A 23,953-nucleotide genomic window follows, 5' to 3' on the forward strand; every position below is an offset into this window, starting at 1 on the left:
AAAGAGGAGCCGAAACCTTCTGAAGTGTCCATAGTGTAGTATGTCATGCGCTTCTGTGACAAAATGCGGACCTTGACGCAGTTGGTGCATGACAATATGACGCAGGCTAAGGCTGATCAGAAGCAACCAGAACGCCCGGGAGCAGACCTACCACGTGGGTCAAAAGGTGTGGGTGCTGGTCCCCGTAACAAAAGATAAGCTTCAGGCAGCCTGGGAAGGCCCGTACGTCGTCCACCAACAGCTCAATCCAGTCACCTACGTGGACAAGCTTGACCACGTTCGGGGTAGGCGAAAGGCCTTTCATGTCAATATGATGAAGGCTCGTAACAAATGTGAAGCCTACGTCCTACTGGTCTGCAGCCTGCGCGAAGACGGGGAGGAAGACCCCCTCCTGGAAATGCTGGCCCAAGCCAAGGCCGGTGGGTCCATCGAGGACATGGAGGTAAGCGCCTTGTTAACCGAACCCCAGCTGTCGCAGTTGCTGACCACGCTGGAACCCTTCTGGGCCGTGTTCTCCAACCGACCTGGAATGACTGAGTTAGCGGTCCAGGAGGTCGACACCGGGAATCATGCCCCACTACGGCAAACACCCTATCGGATCTCCCTCAAGGTGCAGCAGGTTATGCGCCAGGAGATCGATGAGATGATACAGCTCGGGGTGATTCAACGGTCAAAGAGCATGTGGGCCTCAGCTGTAGCTCTCGTGCCAAAGAAGGATCGAAGCATCTGGTTCTGCGTGGACTACAGGGGGCTCAACACCATCACAGCCTCTGACGCGCACCCAATGCCACGCATTGAGGAGCTGCTTGAGCGGTAAGCTGGCGCAGAATATCTGACCATAATGGATCTGAGTCGAGGATACTAGCAGATTCCCCTGAGCCGCAGAAGTCCACCTTTATCACCCCCTTCAGACTGTACGAGTCCACAGTCACGCCCTTCAGCATGAAGAATGCCCCTTCCACTTTGCAGCGGATGGTCAACCACCTGCTTCTGGGACTGAAGAAGTACACGGTGGAGTACTTGGATGACATTGCCAACTGCAGTTCCTCCTGGGATGAACACCTGCAGCACCTTCAGGAGGTGCTCAGGCGAATTCACCGAGCCGGTCTGACCATCAAGCCGGGAAAGTGGCAGATGGGCATGAGAGAGTCCCACAACCTGGGGCACCGGGTAGGCGGGAACTCCATGAGGCCAGAACATGGCAATGCAGATGGGTTATCCCCCCGAGGTGCGAATGGAGGAGTACCGTGAGGTTCTGCCTCTGTAGCGAAGTCCAAAAGGAGGAGGTGTCAGGAAATAGGAAAGTTCTGATTACTTCACTGACACATAGAGCTCTCAGCTGTAGTTTCCTCTACGTGCCAATACAAGGCTGGAATTCTAAGCCACTTTCTCCCTCTGCCTGTGTGTATAATCCTATACTTTTCCCCCCTTCCTCAGGAATTTATATGGCTCTGTGCTGCGACAGACAGGTCTCCCTACACTCCTCATTCCCCCCTCCCACCTGATACTGGCTAAAACTGTTATAGAAAGCATCGGATTGTATTATTCAAGGCTATGTATATTGGCACCGATCAGGGCTAGAGATATAAGGATTATATATTCCGGATGTCCATCGAGATATCTATGACCCCCTGAAATCACTAGGAGCTAAACCAGAGTGCAAGGAGCGTGTTTCTCAGCAGGTGGGTCATGTAACTATGCCATGTTTACACTTAAAAGAATCCCCCGATGTGGTGCACCTCCTGATCATTGTGTCGTCCATATATGAGGTTCTTACAGCGAGTTATGTATAAAAATGGATGCCATAACTTTAAGGGGAGGATTCAGCCTCTAAGTGAGCTTACCACAGGGGAAGTGCCTTGGTTTTAGGCTGGAAAATAAGTGAGTGAAGCAGCAGTCTTCACGTGTCTTTTGTGCGGGGTCTAGCTGCTATACAGATGTGTGATATGCATCTTGATGTGTCTCCTGAGCACATGGTCCGCCATAAGATCAAATAATCTGAACGAAACCTGTTTTTTCAACTTTAAACCCATTTTATTTGTAGTTTTACTGTACATACAATACTTTTCTTTATAATATTTTTTTATACTTCTGTAAACACTGCCTACCTTTTTTGGAGTAAAAAATAAAATTACTAGCTTTGTTTCTCCTTTCTCTATAACGTACAGTCACGTCCTCTGAAGTGAATTACGCTACTAATTTGTGTTGGCTCCGGACCCGTTAATAATTAAGAAATCGGAGCTGGTAGCAGCGGGATTTGTCCTGTGCGTTTGGGAGGCTTTGCAGTGACCGGCGGTGTTGATAATTATTGTTCCCGCCTGGGTGTGAGTAGTTATATCGCCCTCGCTGCATTGTGCCCATTAGCCAGTACAAAGTAAGGCAGCCTTTCTGACGACTAATTATCCTAGGTGCAGTACCCTGACTGACCTGAGTGTAACGGGGGCACCAGAGAGCTGCAAGTTCCAAACCGGAACTGGGATATAGATAAATCTTCTTCAGAAGGAACCAGGGGCAACCAAACAACCCCGGTTCATGACAAATTGGTGTGAGTGGTGGGGATGATAAGGGTATCCTCCCCGTGAACCGTGACACCAGCGTTATCGCAAAAATAGCTCACCTGACAGCCGGCACCCCACCATCCTACAACGAATTACCTATCTTGCCTTCAACAATTTGGATGCATGTTACCAAATTACTAATTGGGTTATTGGATGGGTGAGATATCTCCTGTGTAGGAGTACTTTATAGATAGTGTTTTCTTTACCTTGAAGACCACGGGTTGTAGTGAAAATGTGCTGCTTCTTTTGAAGACAATTAATGTATGAATTGGTCATGGTTTCCCTGGTTTTCTTAAGTGACCTCTGTGAGCAACACAATTAGTGGGAGCATACATCCAACACATTCACTCCACTAATTGTGTCACTCACAGAGGTCACCAGGGACCCAGGCTTTTCGGTTGGAATCGCTTGTATCCATGGATGGCAGGTGGATGCAGACACGCAGTGGTACCGCTGGTGACATATGATTTTCTAGGGTTGTGTCCACAGTGTCACCTGTTTCGATCCCACCAATAACAGGATTTATCACCCCAGGTATCGCCCTTTTCACAGGGAGGAGTGTGCAAGATGTTGATGATGCCCCTTCCCAAACCGCAAGGATTAAGCTACACAGAGGACGGCCACTGGTGGTTTGCAGCAACCATTTTTATTTATCAGCCAAAAATAATATAAAGTAAAACATCCAGATACCTAGAATCCGAGGCCAGGCCTGCCGCTCTGGCTCAAGCACATCGGGCCCAGGGACATTGATATTCACAGCTAATTAAAACTAACGAGGCTCTAGGAGCAAGGCAGTGTGATTATAGACGGATAACAGGAGACACAGCGGCCACCTCCGGAGAACAGGAGAGGCTGGCAGCAGCTCCAACACGAAGGGCTGACGTCGCAAAGGATATGTTATTATTAACCTGCCACTCCGTGACTGACCCTGGAGACCACTATCCCTGCCAGGTGTAGTAACATGCTCTCCACCATCTATGTGTCGTCACTCCGATCTACAAGCATGATCTTCCACCATAGCATGCACTGTGCATATCACCTTTAAGGGGCCTTTCGGATATGACCCCAGAGCAGAGTCCAGTGTAAGTTACATCATGTTCCATAATGTGTCGTTTCCAGCTGACATTTTATAAAGTCACTTTCCTGGGCTTCACTAACTTGGTACAAGGCCTGTGCAGTGCAAGGAATGGAGTCTGTCACCTATTGAATGGCACACAAAAGTCAGCGTCATGTGGAAACCTCCAGATTACAATAGTGACTACAGGGAGGCACGAAGAATGTACGTTGTGGGGGAAGGGCTGAGAAGTTCTGAGGGAGAAATTATTGGGGTTGCCTCCATTACCCAATTCATAGCCTTGAACCCTGGTGATAGCAGCTGTAGGACCGAGATTACTGTACGTGTCACATGCATGGCAACCTCCAGCCTACACTGGTGGCGTTTTCAGCCGGGGTTAGCCAATCCAGCCCTATGTACCCATGAGCCATACCTGACCTAGAACAAAATAAATTAAGGAGGAACTCAACAAGAAGTGGAGAGCCCCAAGCTTCAGTCAGTAAAAGATGCCATGATGAAGTCTAAGTTGTATGATATGGACATTCTCCTACAACTCAATAAACCAGAAGTAAAAATGAAGAGGAAAGGACCGAGAGATGCAAACACATCAAAATGGTTCAAACCACACTCAGGCTAGGAATGGTTACCCAATAACATACAGACGGATCTAACCAAGCTCAAGATGGCATCCTGTCTACATCCAGGAGAATCTCACTGAGCCCAAGATGGGATCCCAACCACATCCAGAAGGATCTAACTGAGCCTGAGATGGCATCCTGTCTACATCCAGGAGAATCTCACTGATCCCAAGATGGGATCCCAGTCACACGCAGGTGGATGTAACCGAGCCCAATATGGGACAGAAGACTGAACACATACAAGCGCATCTAATCAAGCCCAAGAGGGGATGGAACCCGCCACATCCAGACAGATCTCACGGAGTCTGAGGGGGGATGGAGCCAGATCACATCCAGACAGATCTAACCGAGCAAGAAAAGGGATGGAACCCGACCACATACACACAGATCTAACAGAGCCCCAGAGGGGATGGAGCCATAGCACATCCAGACAGATCTAATAAAGCAAGAGAGAGAATAAAGCCCTACCACATCCAGGCAGATCTAACAGTGCCCGAGAGGTGATGGAACCCGACCACATCCAGACAGATCTAATAGAGCCTGAGAGCGGATGGAACCCGACCACATCAAGACAAATCTAACAAAGCACGAAAGAGAATGAAGCCTGACCACATCCAGACAGATCTAACAGAACTAGAGAGCGGATGGAACCCGACCACATCCAGACAGATCAAACAGAACTATAGAGCGGATGGAACCCGACCACATCCAGACAGATCTAATAGAACCAGAGAGTGGATGGAACCCGACCACATCCAGACAGATCTAACAGAGCCTGAGAGGGGATGAAACCCGACCACATCAAGGCAGATCTAACAGAGCCTGAGAGGGGATGAAGCCAGACCACATCCAGACAGATCTAACAGAGCCCGAGAGGGGATGAAACCCGACCACATCCAGACAGATCTAACAGAACTAGAGAGCGGATGGAACCCGACCACATCCAGACAGATCTAATAGAACCAGAGAGTGGATGGAACCCGACCACATCCAGACAGATCTAACAGAGCCTGAGAGCGGATGGAACCCGACCACATCCAGACAGATCTAATAGAACCAGAGAGCGGATGGAACCTGACCACATCCAGACAGATCTAACAGAGCCTGAGAGGGGATGAAACCCGACCACATCCAGGCAGATCTAACAGAGCCCGAGAGGTGATGGAACCCGATCACATCCAGACAGATCTAACAGAGCCCGAGAGGTGATGAAACCCGACCACATCCAGACAGATCTAACAGAGCCCGAGAGGATGAAGCCTAATCACATCCAGACAGATCTAACAGAGCCTGAGAGAGGAGGAAGCCAGACCACATCCAAGCAGATTGCTGCCTTCCATCAACCAGCACAGGATGGATGGAGTAATAATACTTCAAGTCCAGAAATACTGATACCATTCATGACAAAAAAACTGGAGGGGATAAAGGATTAGGCATAAGGGGAGACTTAACCAAGAGGGATCACGGGGATGAGCGCAGAAATCTCTACAGACACATGCAACCTACAAATTAATTAAAAGCAAATTAATTAAAAAGAAACACAAATGCCTCCCCGATTCAGGGCGCCTCCATCATAGGGCCGGATGGGTCTGGAGCTGGGGAGGAGGCTGAGGTAAGTGCGGTTCACTTCTGGATCTGGAATATAAAGAGCCGGAGGTTGATGTTCTTTGCAGCCAGCAGTTTGTTACATTCCACGGAGTCAATGATGGGCAGCGGCACGTACTCCGTCTCGTTATTCTCATTGGTGAACACAAAGTGGTAGATGACCGGGTGTATCTTCACGTCATCGTAGGGGCCCTTGAGCAGCAGGAACGAGCACTCCATGGGGGAGTTGATCTTGCTTTTTAGGATGAGCTGGAAGGAGAGGGTTCGCTTGCAAGACAAGTTGGGGTTCCTCTCGGAGTCGTTGACACGTGCCTTCAGCACCCAGGTCTGATTGAGAACGGTGAAGCGCGGTGTCTCGTAGTAAAGGCGGGTGATGAAGTCATCTGTTCTGTACGGTCGGAACTGGACCTCTGTGACAGGAGGAAAAAGGGAGAGGACAGTTACCTGGTGTAGATGTGCGTGGCACAAGACCCCCGACTACACCATGTTACCTGTGCCCGGTGAACGCTTGGCGGTGGCTTCTGCACTGCCCTGCCTCATAAAAGGGGAAAGGGAGATGAATACACTAACTACATAGGCAAAATACAAGAAGTACATCATGTGTGACCGTGGCCCACTAGCCACTAATACAAAGACATCCAGCGTCCGGGGATAACGTGCCCCAAGGTCGGGCACCAATATCACTAATTCAAGGATGGCTAGTGATGGTCTCTCCAGCATCGGGTTACCCGGCCACCACGCTCTTCCTCCTCCAGTGACAGCTCGGGTTTTATGGCAGCTCGCTCAGAAGTGAGATCTTACAAGAACACATGGACAGTTCCGTTTCACAAAATAAAGACTTTTATTTCAAGCAATTGTTGGTACAGAGCTAGAGAAAGTCACATTATTGGTCTCCAGACGACAGTCCTGGCAGTCATGCCGGAGCAGACTTCCACCTACACACAAGTCCAGTCCACTAGAGCGGAGGTAACGGCGGCACAAAGTTTCATCAAGAGCATAGGTGTAAGTGTGGAAGGAGGCGGCAGCGACACTCACCTGATGGCCGCCAACGTACCCCATAATAACACTCATTAACCAGGAGGAGCAAGAGAGGCCCAGAGGGATGAGAGCAGGAAGGCTTCCAGTACAGGGGCTCCCCAATTTCACTGTCCCCCGCTGTACCTACCTAGGGAACAGAGCAGCAGCGAGCTCGCCCCTGTACTCCATCTCCACAGAATTGCTGGAGATCCCCAGGACCTAGGACCTCCCGGCGGTGATCACGAGGCGAGCAGTGGCCACTTCTGTATGTCTTGTAGGATGCGGACACTGCATTCTCTAGGTATAGAGCGGCCTTACCTCCCACCAGACCAGAGACACATCCGCGACCGGACTGACCTGGGGGAGCACTGCCTGCACATATGAGGCCCCAGCGTTGCTTATACATAGGGGCTTCTCTTCATCTTCTCATCCAGGTCCTCAATGTCGTAGACAAAAGAATGCAGGGCCAGCGGCGGGGCCATACTACACTGCACACGGAGAACGTGCCAGCAAGGAGACCGTTACCCCAAGGGTCACGTCATAAAGATCAGCAGCTGAGTCGCAGTGACAGCTGCCCTCTTCATGTCCTTGGTGACACTTACCCTACACACCATGAAGGCGACGCTGGACTACCACATGGTACCCAGACTCCTCAAAGGCTTGGCCGACACCTACAAAGCAGAAGAGTGACATGCACAAAAACACGTGTGTGTCATCCGCTCGGGCAGCCCATGGCCAACTCCACGCAGCGCTGTGGTACACCCTACCTGTGTATCCGATCTTCTCAAAGCTGAGCAGGCCGAAGATGCTGTTGTACAACTGCATCTCCTTCTTGTGGGACTGGTCCATCTCATCCAGGATCTCCATCAGCTCGTTCCCGGTCTTGGTGGGATGGCAGCACTCGGACTCGTGGATGGTGAGCTCGTGGTACGGCCCCTGCCACGGGCAGCCGATCCTCTTATATTTACACTGCGTGACCCTGAGGAGACAGAGCAAGGTTACATATTACCAGCACCGTGACACAGGGACCCCTCATTGGATTATTCTGCGGGCGGATCCACCACGTCAGAGGACATCGATGAGGCCAAGGGCTGACCACTGCCACCCTCCGCATCACGCTCAGAAGGGCCTCGGTGTCACTGCCATGCTGCAGCCCCCCACCACACAGGATAATGAGCCATGAAGGGAGCTGGTATCACCAGGTCCTGCCCTCTGGGGGGCATCAGTGATGTTAGGGCACAATAATGAGGCACTGTCCAAGCATTCATCATTGTGCGCGGAGGACGGTACCAGGACCCGTCTTGATTCTTCTCTGGTGCCCTCCTGGTTAGTGCAGACAGGTCACCGTCATAGCTCCCCTTATAAAGCCTCAGTGTCCTCTGCACCATATGGGTATTTAGAGGCCCCCTGTAATCCCAGCCCTCTCCCCGTTCCGCAGCTCGTACCGGTCCTGACATTCTTCCTTCTTGTGTCTTTCCAGCAGCGAGCGGGGGAACGCTTTCATGCAGAATCCGCACTCAGAGGGCAGCTCGCTCACCGCCTTCTCCACCGCCAGGTTTCGGCAGCACAGGCTCTTGCTGATCTCACAGCGGCAGTTGGGGCACGTGGCCAACTCTTCCTTCAGCCGGGCATCTGCCAGGAGGTGGATGAAGCAGCCGGCGCACATCAGGTGTCCATTGGTGCACTGTGGAGAAGGTAAGTCCGTGAGGTCCCAAACACATCACGACCTCCGGACCCCGGCAGATGGTCCAGCCAGGGCTACCGGCAAGGTCAGATGGTGAGCTCAGGGGGGTCACAGGCATGGTCAGATGGAGAGCTTGGGGGGGTCACAACCAGGGTCAGGTGGTGTGCTCTGGGGGGGCTGATAGGCGGGATCAGGTGGTGAGCTCGTGGGGGGGAGGGGAGTGGCTCACAGAAAGGGTCAGGCGGTGAGCCCAGAGGAACGATCGCAGGCAGGGTCACGTAGTGAGCTCGGGGAGTCACAGTCAGGGTCACGTGGTGATCTCGGGGAATCTCAGGCAGTGCCAGATGGTGAGATAAGTGGGGGCGCAGGCAGGGTCAGGTGGTGAGCTCGGGAAGGCGTCACAAGCAAGGTCAGGTGGCGATATCGAGGGGGTCACAAGCAGGGTCAGCTCAGGGGGGAGTCACAGGTAGGGTCAGGTGGTGAGCTCGGGGGAGTCTCAGGCAGCGTCAGGTGGCGAGCTCAGGGGGAGTCTCACGCAGGGTCAGGTGGCGAGCTCGGGGGGAGTCTCACGCAGGGTCAGGTGGTGAGCTCGGGGGGAGTCTCAGGCAGGGTCAGGTGGTGAGCTCGGGGGAGTCTCAGGCAGGGTCAGGTGGTGAGCTCGGGGGAGTCTCAGGCAGGGTCAGGTGGTGAGCTCGGGGGAGTCTCAGGCAGGGTCAGGTGGTGAGCTCGGGGGAGTCTCAGGCAGGGTCAGGTGGTGAGCTCGGGGGAGTCTCAGGCAGGGTCAGGTGGTGAGCTCGGGGGAGTCTCAGGCAGGGTCAGGTGGTGAGCTCGGGGGAGTCTCAGGCAGGGTCAGGTGGTGAGCTCGGGGGAGTCTCAGGCAGGGTCAGGTGGTGAGCTCGGGGGAGTCTCAGGCAGGGTCAGGTGGTGAGCTCGGGGGAGTCTCAGGCAGGGTCAGGTGGTGAGCTCGGGGGAGTCTCAGGCAGGGTCAGGTGGTGAGCTCGGGGGAGTCTCAGGCAGGGTCAGGTGGTGAGCTCGGGGGAGTCTCAGGCAGGGTCAGGTGGTGAGCTCGGGGGAGTCTCAGGCAGGGTCAGGTGGTGAGCTCGGGGGAGTCTCAGGCAGGGTCAGGTGGTGAGCTCGGGGGAGTCTCAGGCAGGGTCAGGTGGTGAGCTCGGGGGAGTCTCAGGCAGGGTCAGGTGGTGAGCTCGGGGGAGTCTCAGGCAGGGTCAGGTGGTGAGCTCGGGGGAGTCTCAGGCAGGGTCAGGTGGTGAGCTCGGGGGAGTCTCAGGCAGGGTCAGGTGGTGAGCTCGAGGGAGTCTCAGGCAGGGTCAGGTGGTGAGCTCGGGGGAGTCTCAGGCAGGGTCGGGTGGTGAGCTCGGGGGAGTCTCAGGCAGTGTCGGGTGGTGAGCTCGGGGGAGTCTCAGGCAGGGTCAGGTGGTGAGCTCGGGGGAGTCTCAGGCAGGGTCAGGTGGTGAGCTCGGGGGAGTCTCAGGCAGGGTCAGGTGGTGAGCTCGGGGGAGTCTCAGGCAGGGTCAGGTGGTGAGCTCGGGGGAGTCTCAGGCAGGGTCAGGTGGTGAGCTCGGGGGAGTCTCAGGCAGGGTCAGGTGGTGAGCTCGGGGGAGTCTCAGGCAGGGTCAGGTGGTGAGCTCGGGGGAGTCTCAGGCAGGGTCAGGTGGTGAGCTCGGGGGAGTCTCAGGCAGGGTCAGGTGGTGAGCTCGGGGGAGTCTCAGGCAGGGTCAGGTGGTGAGCTCGGGGGAGTCTCAGGCAGGGTCAGGTGGTGAGCTCGGGGGAGTCTCAGGCAGGGTCAGGTGGTGAGCTCGGGGGAGTCTCAGGCAGGGTCAGGTGGTGAGCTCGGGGGAGTCTCAGGCAGGGTCAGGTGGTGAGCTCGGGGAGAGTCTCAGGCAGGGTCAGGTGGTGAGCTCGGGGGGAGTCTCAGGCAGGGTCAGGTGGTGAGCTCGGGGGGAGTCTCAGGCAGGGTCAGGTGGTGAGCTCGGGGGGAGTCTCAGGCAGGGTCAGGTGGTGAGCTCGGGGGAGTCTCAGGCAGGGTCAGGTGGTGAGCTCGGGGGAGTCTCAGGCAGGGTCAGGTGGTGAGCTCGGGGGAGTCTCAGGCAGGGTCAGGTGGTGAGCTCGGGGGGAGTCTCAGGCAGGGTCAGGTGGTGAGCTCGGGGGGAGTCACAGGCAGGGTCAGGTAGTGAGCTCAGGGGTAGTCTCAGGCAGGGTCAGGTGGTGAGCTCGGGGGGAGTCACAGGCAGGGTCAGGGGGAGTCTCAGGCAGGGTCAGGTGGTGAGCTCAGGGGGAGTCTCAGGCAGGGTCAGGTGGTGAGCTCAGGCAGGGTCAGGTGGTGAGCTCGGGGGAGTCTCAGGCAGGGTCAGGTGGTGAGCTCAGGGGGAGTCTCAGGCAGGGTCAGGTGGTGAGCTCAGGGGGAGTCTCAGGCAGGGTCAGGTGGTGAGCTCAGGCAGGGTCAGGTGGTGAGCTCGGGGGAGTCTCAGGCAGGGTCAGGTGGTGAGCTCAGGGGGAGTCTCAGGCAGGGTCAGGTGGTGAGCTCGGGGGAGTCACAGGCAGGGTCAGGTGGTGAGCTCAGGCAGGGTCAGGTGGTGAGCTCGGGGGAGTCTCAGGCAGGGTCAGGTGGTGAGCTCAGGGGGAGTCTCAGGCAGGGTCAGGTGGTGAGCTCAGGGGGAGTCTCAGGCAGGGTCAGGTGGTGAGCTCAGGCAGGGTCAGGTGGTGAGCTCGGGGGAGTCTCAGGCAGGGTCAGGTGGTGAGCTCAGGGGGAGTCTCAGGCAGGGTCAGGTGGTGAGCTCGGGGGAGTCACAGGCAGGGTCAGGTGGTGAGCTCAGGCAGGGTCAGGTGGTGAGCTCGGGGGAGTCTCAGGCAGGGTCAGGTGGTGAGCTCAGGTGGAGTCTCAGGCAGGGTCAGGTGGTGAGCTCAGGGGGAGTCTCAGGCAGGGTCAGGTGGTGAGCTCAGGGGGAGTCTCAGGCAGGGTCAGGTGGTGAGCTCAGGCAGGGTCAGGTGGTGAGCTCGGGGGAGTCTCAGGCAGGGTCAGGTGGTGAGCTCAGGGGGAGTCTCAGGCAGGGTCAGGTGGTGAGCTCAGGGGGAGTCTCAGGCAGGGTCAGGTGGTGAGCTCAGGCAGGGTCAGGTGGTGAGCTCAGGGGGAGTCTCAGGCAGGGTCAGGTGGTGAGCTCGGGGGGGGGAGTCACAGGCAGGGTCAGGTGGTGAGCTCAGGCAGGGTCAGGTGGTGAGCTCGGGGGAGTCTCAGGCAGGGTCAGGTGGTGAGCTCAGGGGGAGTCACAGGCAGGGTCAGGTGGTGAGCTCAGGCAGGGTCAGGTGGTGAGCTCGGGGGAGTCTCAGGCAGGGTCAGGTGGTGAGCTCAGGGGGAGTCTCAGGCAGGGTCAGGTGGTGAGCTCGGGGGGGGGGGGGGGGAGTCTCAGGCAGGGTCAGGTGGTGAGCTCAGGGGGAGTCTCAGGCAGGGTCAGGTGGTGAGCTCGGGGGAGTCACAGGCAGGGTCAGGTGGTGAGCTCAGGCAGGGTCAGGTGGTGAGCTCGGGGGAGTCTCAGGCAGGGTCAGGTGGTGAGCTCAGGTGGAGTCTCAGGCAGGGTCAGGTGGTGAGCTCAGGGGGAGTCTCAGGCAGGGTCAGGTGGTGAGCTCAGGCAGGGTCAGGTGGTGAGCTCGGGGGAGTCTCAGGCAGGGTCAGGTGGTGAGCTCAGGGGGAGTCTCAGGCAGGGTCAGGTGGTGAGCTCAGGGGGAGTCTCAGGCAGGGTCAGGTGGTGAGCTCGGGGGAGTCACAGGCAGGGTCAGGTGGTGAGCTCAGGCAGGGTCAGGTGGTGAGCTCGGGGGAGACTCAGGCAGGGTCAGGTGGTGAGCTCAGGTGGAGTCTCAGGCAGGGTCAGGTGGTGAGCTCAGGGGGAGTCTCAGGCAGGGTCAGGTGGTGAGCTCAGGCAGGGTCAGGTGGTGAGCTCGGGGGAGTCTCAGGCAGGGTCAGGTGGTGAGCTCAGGGGGAGTCTCAGGCAGGGTCAGGTGGTGAGCTCAGGGGGAGTCTCAGGCAGGGTCAGGTGGTGAGCTCAGGCAGGGTCAGGTGGTGAGCTCGGGGGGGGGGGGGGGAGTCACAGGCAGGGTCAGGTGGTGAGCTCAGGCAGGGTCAGGTGGTGAGCTCGGGGGAGTCTCAGGCAGGGTCAGGTGGTGAGCTCAGGGGGAGTCACAGGCAGGGTCAGGTGGTGAGCTCAGGCAGGGTCAGGTGGTGAGCTCGGGGGAGTCTCAGGCAGGGTCAGGTGGTGAGCTCAGGGGGAGTCTCAGGCAGGGTCAGGTGGTGAGCTCAGGGGGAGTCTCAGGCAGGGTCAGGTGGTGAGCTCAGGTGGAGTCTCAGGCAGGGTCAGGTGGTGAGCTCAGGGGGAGTCTCAGGCAGGGTCAGGTGGTGAGCTCAGGGGGAGTCTCAGGCAGGGTCAGGTGGTGAGCTCAGGCAGGGTCAGGTGGTGAGCTCGGGGGAGTCTCAGGCAGGGTCAGGTGGTGAGCTCAGGGGGAGTCTCAGGCAGGGTCAGGTGGTGAGCTCAGGGGGAGTCTCAGGCAGGGTCAGGTGGTGAGCTCAGGCAGGGTCAGGTGGTGAGCTCAGGGGGAGTCTCAGGCAGGGTCAGGTGGTGAGCTCGGGGGGGGGGGGGGGAGTCACAGGCAGGGTCAGGTGGTGAGCTCAGGCAGGGTCAGGTGGTGAGCTCGGGGGAGTCTCAGGCAGGGTCAGGTGGTGAGCTCAGGGGGAGTCACAGGCAGGGTCAGGTGGTGAGCTCAGGCAGGGTCAGGTGGTGAGCTCGGGGGAGTCTCAGGCAGGGTCAGGTGGTGAGCTCAGGGGGAGTCTCAGGCAGGGTCAGGTGGTGAGCTCGGGGGGGGGGGGAGTCTCAGGCAGGGTCAGGTGGTGAGCTCAGGGGGAGTCTCAGGCAGGGTCAGGTGGTGAGCTCGGGGGAGTCACAGGCAGGGTCAGGTGGTGAGCTCAGGCAGGGTCAGGTGGTGAGCTCGGGGTAGTCTCAGGCAGGGTCAGGTAGTGAGCTCAGGTGGAGTCTCAGGCAGGGTCAGGTGGTGAGCTCAGGGGGAGTCTCAGGCAGGGTCAGGTGGTGAGCTCAGGCAGGGTCAGGTGGTGAGCTCGGGGGAGTCTCAGGCAGGGTCAGGTGGTGAGCTCAGGGGGAGTCTCAGGCAGGGTCAGGTGGTGAGCTCAGGGGGAGTCTCAGGCAGGGTCAGGTGGTGAGCTCGGGGGAGTCACAGGCAGGGTCAGGTGGTGAGCTCAGGCAGGGTCAGGTGGTGAGCTCGGGGGAGACTCAGGCAGGGTCAGGTGGTGAGCTCAGGTGGAGTCTCAGGCAGGGTCAGGTGGTGAGCTCAGGGGGAGTCTCAGGCAGGGTCAGGTGGTGAGCTCAGGCAGGGTCAGGTGGTGAGCTCGGGGGAGTCTCAGGCAGGGTCAGGTGGTGAGCTCAGGGGGAGTCTCAGGCAGGGTCAGGTGGTGAGCTCAGGGGGAGTCTCAGGCAGGGTCAGGTGGTGAGCTCAGGCAGGGTCAGGTGGTGAGCTCGGGGGGGGGGAGTCACAGGCAGGGTCAGGTGGTGAGCTCAGGCAGGGTCAGGTGGTGAGCTCGGGGGAGTCTCAGGCAGGGTCAGGTGGTGAGCTCAGGGGGAGTCACAGGCAGGGTCAGGTGGTGAGCTCAGGCAGGGTCAGGTGGTGAGCTCGGGGGAGTCTCAGGCAGGGTCAGGTGGTGAGCTCAGGGGGAGTCTCAGGCAGGGTCAGGTGGTGAGCTCAGGGGGAGTCTCAGGCAGGGTCAGGTGGTGAGCTCAGGCAGGGTCAGGTGGTGAGCTCGGGGGAGTCTCAGGCAGGGTCAGGTGGTGAGCTCAGGGGGAGTCTCAGGCAGGGTCAGGTGGTGAGCTCAGGGGGAGTCTCAGGCAGGGTCAGGTGGTGAGCTCAGGCAGGGTCAGGTGGTGAGCTCAGGGGGAGTCTCAGGCAGGGTCAGGTGGTGAGCTCGGGGGGGGGGGGGAGTCACAGGCAGGGTCAGGTGGTGAGCTCAGGCAGGGTCAGGTGGTGAGCTCAGGCAGGGTCAGGTGGTGAGCTCGGGGGAGTCTCAGGCAGGGTCAGGTGGTGAGCTCAGGGGGAGTCACAGGCAGGGTCAGGTGGTGAGCTCAGGCAGGGTCAGGTGGTGAGCTCGGGGGAGTCTCAGGCAGGGTCAGGTGGTGAGCTCAGGGGGAGTCTCAGGCAGGGTCAGGTGGTGAGCTCGGGGGGGGGGGGAGTCTCAGGCAGGGTCAGGTGGTGAGCTCAGGGGGAGTCTCAGGCAGGGTCAGGTGGTGAGCTCGGGGGAGTCACAGGCAGGGTCAGGTGGTGAGCTCAGGCAGGGTCAGGTGGTGAGCTCGGGGGAGTCTCAGGCAGGGTCAGGTGGTGAGCTCAGGTGGAGTCTCAGGCAGGGTCAGGTGGTGAGCTCAGGGGGAGTCTCAGGCAGGGTCAGGTGGTGAGCTCAGGCAGGGTCAGGTGGTGAGCTCGGGGGAGTCTCAGGCAGGGTCAGGTGGTGAGCTCAGGGGGAGTCTCAGGCAGGGTCAGGTGGTGAGCTCAGGGGGAGTCTCAGGCAGGGTCAGGTGGTGAGCTCGGGGGAGTCACAGGCAGGGTCAGGTGGTGAGCTCAGGCAGGGTCAGGTGGTGAGCTCGGGGGAGACTCAGGCAGGGTCAGGTGGTGAGCTCAGGTGGAGTCTCAGGCAGGGTCAGGTGGAGAGCTCAGGGGGAGTCTCAGGCAGGGTCAGGTGGTGAGCTCAGGCAGGGTCAGGTGGTGAGCTCGGGGGAGTCTCAGGCAGGGTCAGGTGGTGAGCTCAGGGGGAGTCTCAGGCAGGGTCAGGTGGTGAGCTCAGGGGGAGTCTCAGGCAGGGTCAGGTGGTGAGCTCAGGCAGGGTCAGGTGGTGAGCTCGGGGGGGGGGGGGGAGTCACAGGCAGGGTCAGGTGGTGAGCTCAGGCAGGGTCAGGTGGTGAGCTCGGGGGAGTCTCAGGCAGGGTCAGGTGGTGAGCTCAGGGGGAGTCACAGGCAGGGTCAGGTGGTGAGCTCAGGCAGGGTCAGGTGGTGAGCTCGGGGGAGTCTCAGGCAGGGTCAGGTGGTGAGCTCAGGGGGAGTCTCAGGCAGGGTCAGGTGGTGAGCTCAGGGGGAGTCTCAGGCAGGGTCAGGTGGTGAGCTCGGGGGGGGGGAGTCTCAGGCAGGGTCAGGTGGTGAGCTCGGGGGGGGGGGGAGTCTCAGGCAGGGTCAGGTGGTGAGCTCGGGGGGGGGGGGGAGTCTGAGGCAGGGTCAGGTGGTGAGCTCAGGGGGAGTCTCAGGCAGGGTCAGGTGGTGAGCTCGGGGGGGGGGAGTCTCAGGCAGGGTCAGGTGGTGAGCTCGGGGGGGGGGGGAGTCTGAGGCAGGGTCAGGTGGTGAGCTCAGGGGGAGTCTCAGGCAGGGTCAGGTGGTGAGCTCGGGGGGGGGGGGGGGGAGTCTCAGGCAGGGTCAGGTGGTGAGCTCGGGGGGGGGGGGGGGGGGGAGTCTCAGGCAGGGTCAGGTGGTGAGCTCAGGGGGAGTCTCAGGCAGGGTCAGGTGGCGAGCTCAGGGGGAGTCTCAGGCAGGGTCAGGTGGTGAGCTCGGGGAATTCACAGGACGGGTCAGGTGGTGCTGAGGAGAGATGTATTCACTACAAGAGGGGTGCTTGTGGGGGGGAGGGGCACTTGTGGGGGGAGGGGCACTTGTGCGGGGGGAGGGGCACATGTGTGGGGGGAGGGGCACTTGTGTGGGGGGAGGGGCACATGTGCAGGGTGGGAGGGGCACTTGTATGGGGGAGGGCAGCTATGTGGGGGAGGGGCACTTGTACAGGGGGGAGGGGCGGATGGGAGGGGCGGGCAGTTCCGGCCCCTCACCTGGTACACCGAGGCTTTGGGCAGGTCCAGGCACACCGTGCAGCACAGCACCGAGTACAGCCGCTCCTCCAGCCGCACACTGCCGGGCTCGGCCTCCACCCGCAGCCGCTTCTTGGGGGGCCAGTCCTGGTCCTGCTCGGGGGGCAGCAGGAGGAGTCTGGCCGGGACCGCGCCGCCGCCGCCGGGAGGATTCTCGTGCTCGGCAGAGGAAGATGAGGCCATGGGCCCCGGCTCCTCCCGCTGCTCGGACATGTCCGCTCCGACGACTCACGCCGCCATCTTTATTTTTCTTCTTTCCAGCCGCATCGGGCTCCTCCCACAGACACGTCACTGGTCATGTGACCGAAACCGGCTCCGCCATCTTTACTACTGGCTGAAAACGTCTCATCTGTCCCGCCCCTCCTCCTCTTCTGTACCGCCCCTCCTCTCCTGTACCGCCCCTCCTCCTCTCCTGTACCGCCCCTCCTCTTCTCCTGTACCGCCCCTCCTCCTCTTCTGTACCGCCCCTCCTCCTCTCCTGTACCGCCCCTCCTCCTCTCCTGTACCGCCCCTCCTCCTCTCCTGTACCGCCCCTCCTCCTCTCCTGTACCGCCCCTCCTCCTCTTCTGTACCGCCCCTCCTCCTCTCCTGTACCGCCCCTCCTCCTCTCCTGTACCGCCCCCTCCTCTTCTGTACCGCCCCTCCTCCTCTTCTGTACCGCCCCTCCTCCTCTTCTGTACCGCCCCTCCTCCTCTCCTGTACCGCCCCTCCTCCTCTCCTGTACCGCCCCCTCCTCTTCTGTACCGCCCCTCCTCCTCTCCTGTACCGCCCCTCCTCCTCTCCTGTACCGCCCCTCCTCCTCTTCTGTACCGCCCCTCCTCCTCTCCTGTACCGCCCCCTCCTCTCCTGTACCGCCCCCTCCTCTTCTGTACCGCCCCTCCTCCTCTTCTGTACCGCCCCTCCTCCTCTCCTGTACCGCCCCCTCCTCTCCTGTATCGCCCCTCCTCAACTGTACCGCCCCCTCCTCTCCTGTACCGCCCCCTCCTCTCCTGTACCGCCCCTCCTCCTCTCCTGTACCGCCCCTCCTCCTCTCCTGTACCGCCCCTCCTCCTCTTCTGTACCGCCCCTCCTCCTCTCCTGTACCGCCCCCTCCTCTCCTGTACCGCCCCCTCCTCTTCTGTACCGCCCCTCCTCCTCTTCTGTACCGCCCCTCCTCCTCTCCTGTACCGCCCCCTCCTCTCCTGTATCGCCCCTCCTCAACTGTACCGCCCCCTCCTCTCCTGTACCGCCCCCTCCTCTCCTGTACCGCCCCTCCTCCTCTCCTGTACCGCCCCTCCTCCTCTCCTGTACCGCCCCCTCCTCTCCTGTACCGCCCCCTCCTCTTCTGTACCGCCCCTCCTCCTCTCCTGTACCGCCCCTCCTCCTCTTCTGTACCGCCCCTCCTCCTCTTCTGTATCGCCCCTCCTCCTAGTCTGTACCGCCCCTCCTCCTCTCCTATATCGCCCCTCCTCCTCTCCTGTATCGCCCCTCCTCCTCTTCTGTACCGCCCCCTCCTCTTCTGTACCGCCCCTCCTCCTCTCCTGTACCGCCCCTCCTCCTCTTCTGTACCGCCCCTCCTCCTCTCCTGTACCGCCCCTCCTCCTCTCCTGTACCGCCCCTCCTCTTCTGTACCGCCCCTCCTCCTCTCCTGTATCGCCCCTCCTCCTCTTCTGTACCGCCCCTCCTCCTCTCCCTTCCGCCCCCTCCTCTTCTGTACCGCCCCTCCTCCTCTTCTGTACCGCCCCCTCCTCTCCTGTACCGCCCCCTCCTCTCCTGTACCGCCCCTCCTCCTCTCCTGTACCGCCCCTCCTCCTCTCCTGTATTGCCCCTCCTCCTCTCCTGTACCGCCCCTCCTCCTCTTCTGTACCGCCCCTCCTCCTCTCCTGTACCGCCCCTCCTCCTCTTCTGTACCGCCCCTCCTCCTCTTCTGTACCGCCCCCTCCTCTCCTGTACCGCCCCTCCTCCTCTCCTGTACCGCCCCTCCTCCTCTCCTGTATTGCCCCTCCTCCTCTCCTGTACCGCCCCTCCTCCTCTTCTGTACCGCCCCTCCTCCTCTCCTGTACCGCCCCCTCCTCTCCTGTATCGCCCCTCCTCAACTGTACCGCCCCCTCCTCTCCTGTACCGCCCCCTCCTCTCCTGTACCGCCCCTCCTCCTCTCCTGTACCGCCCCTCCTCCTCTCCTGTACCGCCCCCTCCTCTCCTGTACCGCCCCCTCCTCTTCTGTACCGCCCCTCCTCCTCTCCTGTACCGCCCCTCCTCCTCTTCTGTACCGCCCCTCCTCCTCTTCTGTATCGCCCCTCCTCCTAGTCTGTACCGCCCCTCCTCCTCTCCTATATCGCCCCTCCTCCTCTCCTGTATCGCCCCTCCTCCTCTTCTGTACCGCCCCCTCCTCTTCTGTACCGCCCCTCCTCCTCTCCTGTACCGCCCCTCCTCCTCTTCTGTACCGCCCCTCCTCCTCTCCTGTACCGCCCCTCCTCCTCTCCTGTACCGCCCCTCCTCTTCTGTACCGCCCCTCCTCCTCTCCTGTATCGCCCCTCCTCCTCTTCTGTACCGCCCCTCCTCCTCTCCCTTCCGCCCCCTCCTCTTCTGTACCGCCCCTCCTCCTCTTCTGTACCGCCCCCTCCTCTCCTGTACCGCCCCCTCCTCTCCTGTACCGCCCCTCCTCCTCTCCTGTACCGCCCCTCCTCCTCTCCTGTATTGCCCCTCCTCCTCTCCTGTACCGCCCCTCCTCCTCTTCTGTACCGCCCCTCCTCCTCTCCTGTACCGCCCCTCCTCCTCTTCTGTACCGCCCCTCCTCCTCTTCTGTACCGCCCCCTCCTCTCCTGTACCGCCCCTCCTCCTCTCCTGTACCGCCCCTCCTCCTCTCCTGTATTGCCCCTCCTCCTCTCCTGTACCGCCCCTCCTCCTCTTCTGTACCGCCCCTCCTCCTCTCCTGTACCGCCCCCTCCTCTTCTGTACCGCCCCTCCTCCTCTCCCTTCCGCCCCCTCCTCTCCTGTACCGCCCCTCCTCCTCTTCTGTACCGCCCCTCCTCCTCTCCTGTACCGCCCCTCCTCCTCTCCTGTACCGCCCCCTCCTCTTCTGTACCTCCCCTCCTCCTCTCCTGTACCGCCCCTCCTCCTCTCCTGTACCGCCCCTCCTCCTCTCCTGTACCGCCCCTCCTCCTCTCCTGTACCGCCCCTCCTCCTCTTCTGTACCGCCCCTCCTCCTCTCCTGTACCGCCCCTCCTCCTCTCCTGTACCGCCCCCTCCTCTTCTGTACCGCCCCTCCTCCTCTTCTGTACCGCCCCTCCTCCTCTTCTGTACCGCCCCTCCTCCTCTCCTGTACCGCCCCTCCTCCTCTCCTGTACCGCCCCCTCCTCTTCTGTACCGCCCCTCCTCCTCTCCTGTACCGCCCCTCCTCCTCTCCTGTACCGCCCCTCCTCCTCTTCTGTACCGCCCCTCCTCCTCTCCTGTACCGCCCCCTCCTCTCCTGTACCGCCCCCTCCTCTTCTGTACCGCCCCTCCTCCTCTTCTGTACCGCCCCTCCTCCTCTTCTGTACCGCCCCTCCTCCTCTCCTGTACCGCCCCCTCCTCTCCTGTATCGCCCCTCCTCAACTGTACCGCCCCCTCCTCTCCTGTACCGCCCCCTCCTCTCCTGTACCGCCCCTCCTCCTCTCCTGTACCGCCCCTCCTCCTCTCCTGTACCGCCCCCTCCTCTCCTGTACCGCCCCCTCCTCTTCTGTACCGCCCCTCCTCCTCTCCTGTACCGCCCCTCCTCCTCTCCTGTACCGCCCCTCCTCCTCTTCTGTACCGCCCCTCCTCCTCTTCTGTATCGCCCCTCCTCCTAGTCTGTACCGCCCCTCCTCCTCTCCTATATCGCCCCTCCTCCTCTCCTGTATCGCCCCTCCTCCTCTTCTGTACCGCCCCCTCCTCTTCTGTACCGCCCCTCCTCCTCTCCTGTACCGCCCCTCCTCCTCTTCTGTACCGCCCCTCCTCCTCTCCTGTACCGCCCCTCCTCCTCTCCTGTACCGCCCCTCCTCTTCTGTACCGCCCCTCCTCCTCTCCTGTATCGCCCCTCCTCCTCTTCTGTACCGCCCCTCCTCCTCTCCCTTCCGCCCCCTCCTCTTCTGTACCGCCCCTCCTCCTCTTCTGTACCGCCCCCTCCTCTCCTGTACCGCCCCCTCCTCTCCTGTACCGCCCCTCCTCCTCTCCTGTACCGCCCCTCCTCCTCTCCTGTATTGCCCCTCCTCCTCTCCTGTACCGCCCCTCCTCCTCTTCTGTACCGCCCCTCCTCCTCTCCTGTACCGCCCCTCCTCCTCTTCTGTACCGCCCCTCCTCCTCTTCTGTACCGCCCCCTCCTCTCCTGTACCGCCCCTCCTCCTCTCCTGTACCGCCCCTCCTCCTCTCCTGTATTGCCCCTCCTCCTCTCCTGTACCGCCCCTCCTCCTCTTCTGTACCGCCCCTCCTCCTCTCCTGTACCGCCCCCTCCTCTTCTGTACCGCCCCTCCTCCTCTCCCTTCCGCCCCCTCCTCTCCTGTACCGCCCCTCCTCCTCTTCTGTACCGCCCTTCCTCCTAGTCTGTACCGCCCCTCCTCCTCTCCTGTATTACCCCTCCTCCTCTCCTGTACCGCCCCTCCTCCTCTTCTGTACCGCCCCTCCTCCTCTCCTATATCGCCCCTCCTCCTCTCCTGTATCGCCCCTCCTCCTTTTCTGTACCGCCCCCTCCTCTTCTATACTGCCCCTCCTCCTCTCCTGTACCGCCCCCTCCTCTTCTGTACAGCCCCTCCTCCTCTTCTGTACCGCCCCTCCTCCTCTTCTGTTCCGCCCCTCCTCCTCCTCTCCTGTACCGCCCCTCCTCCTCTTCTGTATCGCCCCTCCTCCTCTTCTGTATCGCCCCTCCTCCTCTCCTGTACCGCCCCTCCTCCTCCTCTCCTATACCGCCTCTCCTCCTCCTCTCCTGTACCGCCCCTCCTCCTCTCCTGTACCGCCCCCTCCTCTCCTGTACCGCCCCTCCTCCTCTCCTGTACTGCCCCCTCCTCCTCTTCTGTACCGCCCCCTCCTCTCCTGTACCGCCCCTCCTCCTCTTCTGTACCGCCCCTCCTCCTCCTCTCCTGTATTGCCCCTCCTCCTCTTCTGTACCGCCCCTCCTCCTCTTCTGTACCGCCCCTCCTCCTCTTCTGTACCGCCCCTCCTCCTCTTCTGTACCGCCCCTCCTCCTCTCCTGTACCGCCCCTCCTCCTCTTCTGTACCGCCCCTCCTCCTCTCCTGTACCGCCCCTCCTCCTCTCCTGTACCGCCCCTCCTCCTCTCCTGTATTGCCCCTCCTCCTCTTCTGTACCGCCCCTCCTCCTCTCCTGTATCGCCCCTCCTCCTCTTCTGTACCGCCCCTCCTCCTCTCCTGTATAGCCCCTCCTCCTCTTCTGTACCGCCCCTCCTCCTCTTCTGTACCGCCCCTCCTCCTCTTCTGTACCGCCCCTCCTCCTCTCCTGTATCGCCCCTCCTCCTAGTCTGTACCGCCCCTCCTCCTCTCCTATATCACCCCTCCTCCTCTCCTGTATCGCCCCTCCTCCTCTTCTGTACCGCCCCCTCCTCTTCTATACTGCCCCTCCTCCTCTCCTGTACCGCCCCCTCCTCTTCTGTACAGCCCCTCCTCCTCTTCTGTACCGCCCCTCCTCCTCTTCTGTTCCGCCCCTCCTCCTCCTCTCCTGTACCGCCCCTCCTCCTCTCCTGTACCGCCCCTCCTCCTCTTCTGTATCGCCCCTCCTCCTCTTCTGTATCGCCCCTCCTCCTCTCCTGTACCGCCCCTCCTCTCCTGTACCGCCTCTCCTCCTCCTTTCCTGTACCGCCCCTCCTCCTCTCCTGTACCGCCCCCTCCTCTCCTGTACCGCCCCCTCCTCTCCTGTACCGCCCCCTCCTCTCCTGTACCGCCCCCTCCTCTCCTGTACTGCCCCCTCCTCTCCTGTACCGCCCCTCCTCCTCTCCTCTACTGCCCCCTCCTCCTCTTCTGTACCGCCCCCTCCTCTCCTGTACCGCCCCTCCTCCTCTTCTGTACCGCCCCTCCTCCTCCTCTCCTGTACCGCCCCATCTCCTCTCCTGTACCGCCCCTCCTCCTCTCCTGTACCGCCCCTCCTCCTCTCCTGTACCGCCCCTCCTCCTCTTCTGTACCGCCCCTCCTCCTCTTCTGTACCGCCCCTTCTCCTCTCCTGTACCGCCCCATCTCCTCTTCTGTACCGCCCCTCTCCTCTCCTGTATTGCCCCTCCTCCTCTTCTGTACCGCCCCTCCTCCTCTCCTGTACCGCCCCTCCTCCTCTTCTGTACCGCCCCTCCTCCTCTCCTGTACCGCCCCTCCTCTCCTGTACCGCCCCTCCTCCTCTCCTGTATCGCCCCTCCTTCTCTTCTGTACCGCCCCTCCTCCTCTCCCTTCCGCCCCCTCCTCTTCTGTACCGCCCCTCCTCTTCTGTACCGCCCCCTCCTCTCCTGTACCGCCCCTCCTCCTCTTCTGTACCGCCCCTCCTCCTCTCCTGTACCGCCCCATCTCCTCTCCTGTACCGCCCCTCCTCCTCTCCTGTACCGCCCCTCCTCCTCTCCTGTACCGCCCCTCCTCCTCTCCTCTACTGCCCCCTCCTCTTCTGTACTGCCCCCTCCTCTCCTGTACTGCCCCTCCTCCTCTTCTGTACCGCCCCTCCTCCTCCTCTCCTGTACCGCCCCATCTCCTCTCCTGTACCGCCCCTCCTCCTCTCCTGTACCGCCCCTCCTCCTCTCCTGTACCGCCCCTCCTCCTCTTCTGTACCGCCCCTCCTCCTCTTCTGTACCGCCCCTCCTCCTCTCCTGTACCGCCCCATCTCCTCTTCTGTACCGCCCCTCTCCTCTCCTGTATTGCCCCTCCTCCTCTTCTGTACCGCCCCTCCTCCTCTTCTGTACCGCCCCTCCTCCTCTCCTGTACCGCCCCTCCTCCTCTTCTGTACCGCCCCTCCTCCTCTCCTGTACCGCCCCTCCTCCTCTCCTGTACCGCCCCTCCTCCTCTTCTGTACCGCCCCTCCTCCTCTCCTGTATCGCCCCTCCTCCTCTTCTGTACCGCCCCTCCTCCTCTTCTGTACTGCCCCTCCTCCTCTCCTGTACCGCCCCTCCTCCTCTCCTGTACCGCCCCTCCTCCTCTTCTGTACCGCCCCTCCTCCTCTCCTGTATCGCCCCTCCTCCTCTTCTGTACCGCCCCTCCTCCTCTTCTGTACTGCCCCTCCTCCTCTTCTGTACCGCCCCTCTCCTCTCCTGTACCGCCCCTCCTCCTCTCCTGTATCGCCCCTCCTCCTCTCCTGTATCGCCCCTCCTCCTCTTCTGTACCGCCCCTCCTCCTCTTCTGTACCGCCCCTCCTCCTCTCCTGTACTGCCCCTCCTCCTCTTCTGTACCGCCCCTCCTCTTCTCCTGTACTGCCCCTCCTCTTGTGTACCGCCCCTCCTCCTCTCCTGCACCTCCCCCTCCTCCTCTTCTGTACCGCCCCTCCTCTTCTGTACCGCCCCCTCCTCTCCTGTATCGCC

General features: G+C 60.7%; 1 protein-coding gene across 1 annotated transcript; it reads right to left on the bottom strand.

The window, feature by feature from the left end:
* Positions 1-3,182: 3,182 nt before the first annotated feature.
* Positions 3,183-16,747, bottom strand: ZFTRAF1 (zinc finger TRAF-type containing 1). The gene is made up of 4 exons (XM_069732140.1): positions 16,425-16,747; positions 8,318-8,556; positions 7,640-7,851; positions 3,183-6,265 (listed from the first exon to the last, which is right to left on the bottom strand). Exons 1-4 carry the CDS (start codon positions 16,674-16,676, stop codon positions 5,874-5,876), a joined length of 1,095 nt encoding a protein of 364 aa, XP_069588241.1. The 5' UTR covers positions 16,677-16,747; the 3' UTR covers positions 3,183-5,873.
* Positions 16,748-23,953: the final 7,206 nt, after the last annotated feature.

This window comes from Ranitomeya imitator, chromosome 6, assembly GCF_032444005.1.
Source record: "Ranitomeya imitator isolate aRanImi1 chromosome 6, aRanImi1.pri, whole genome shotgun sequence".
NCBI lineage: Eukaryota > Metazoa > Chordata > Amphibia > Anura > Dendrobatidae > Ranitomeya > Ranitomeya imitator.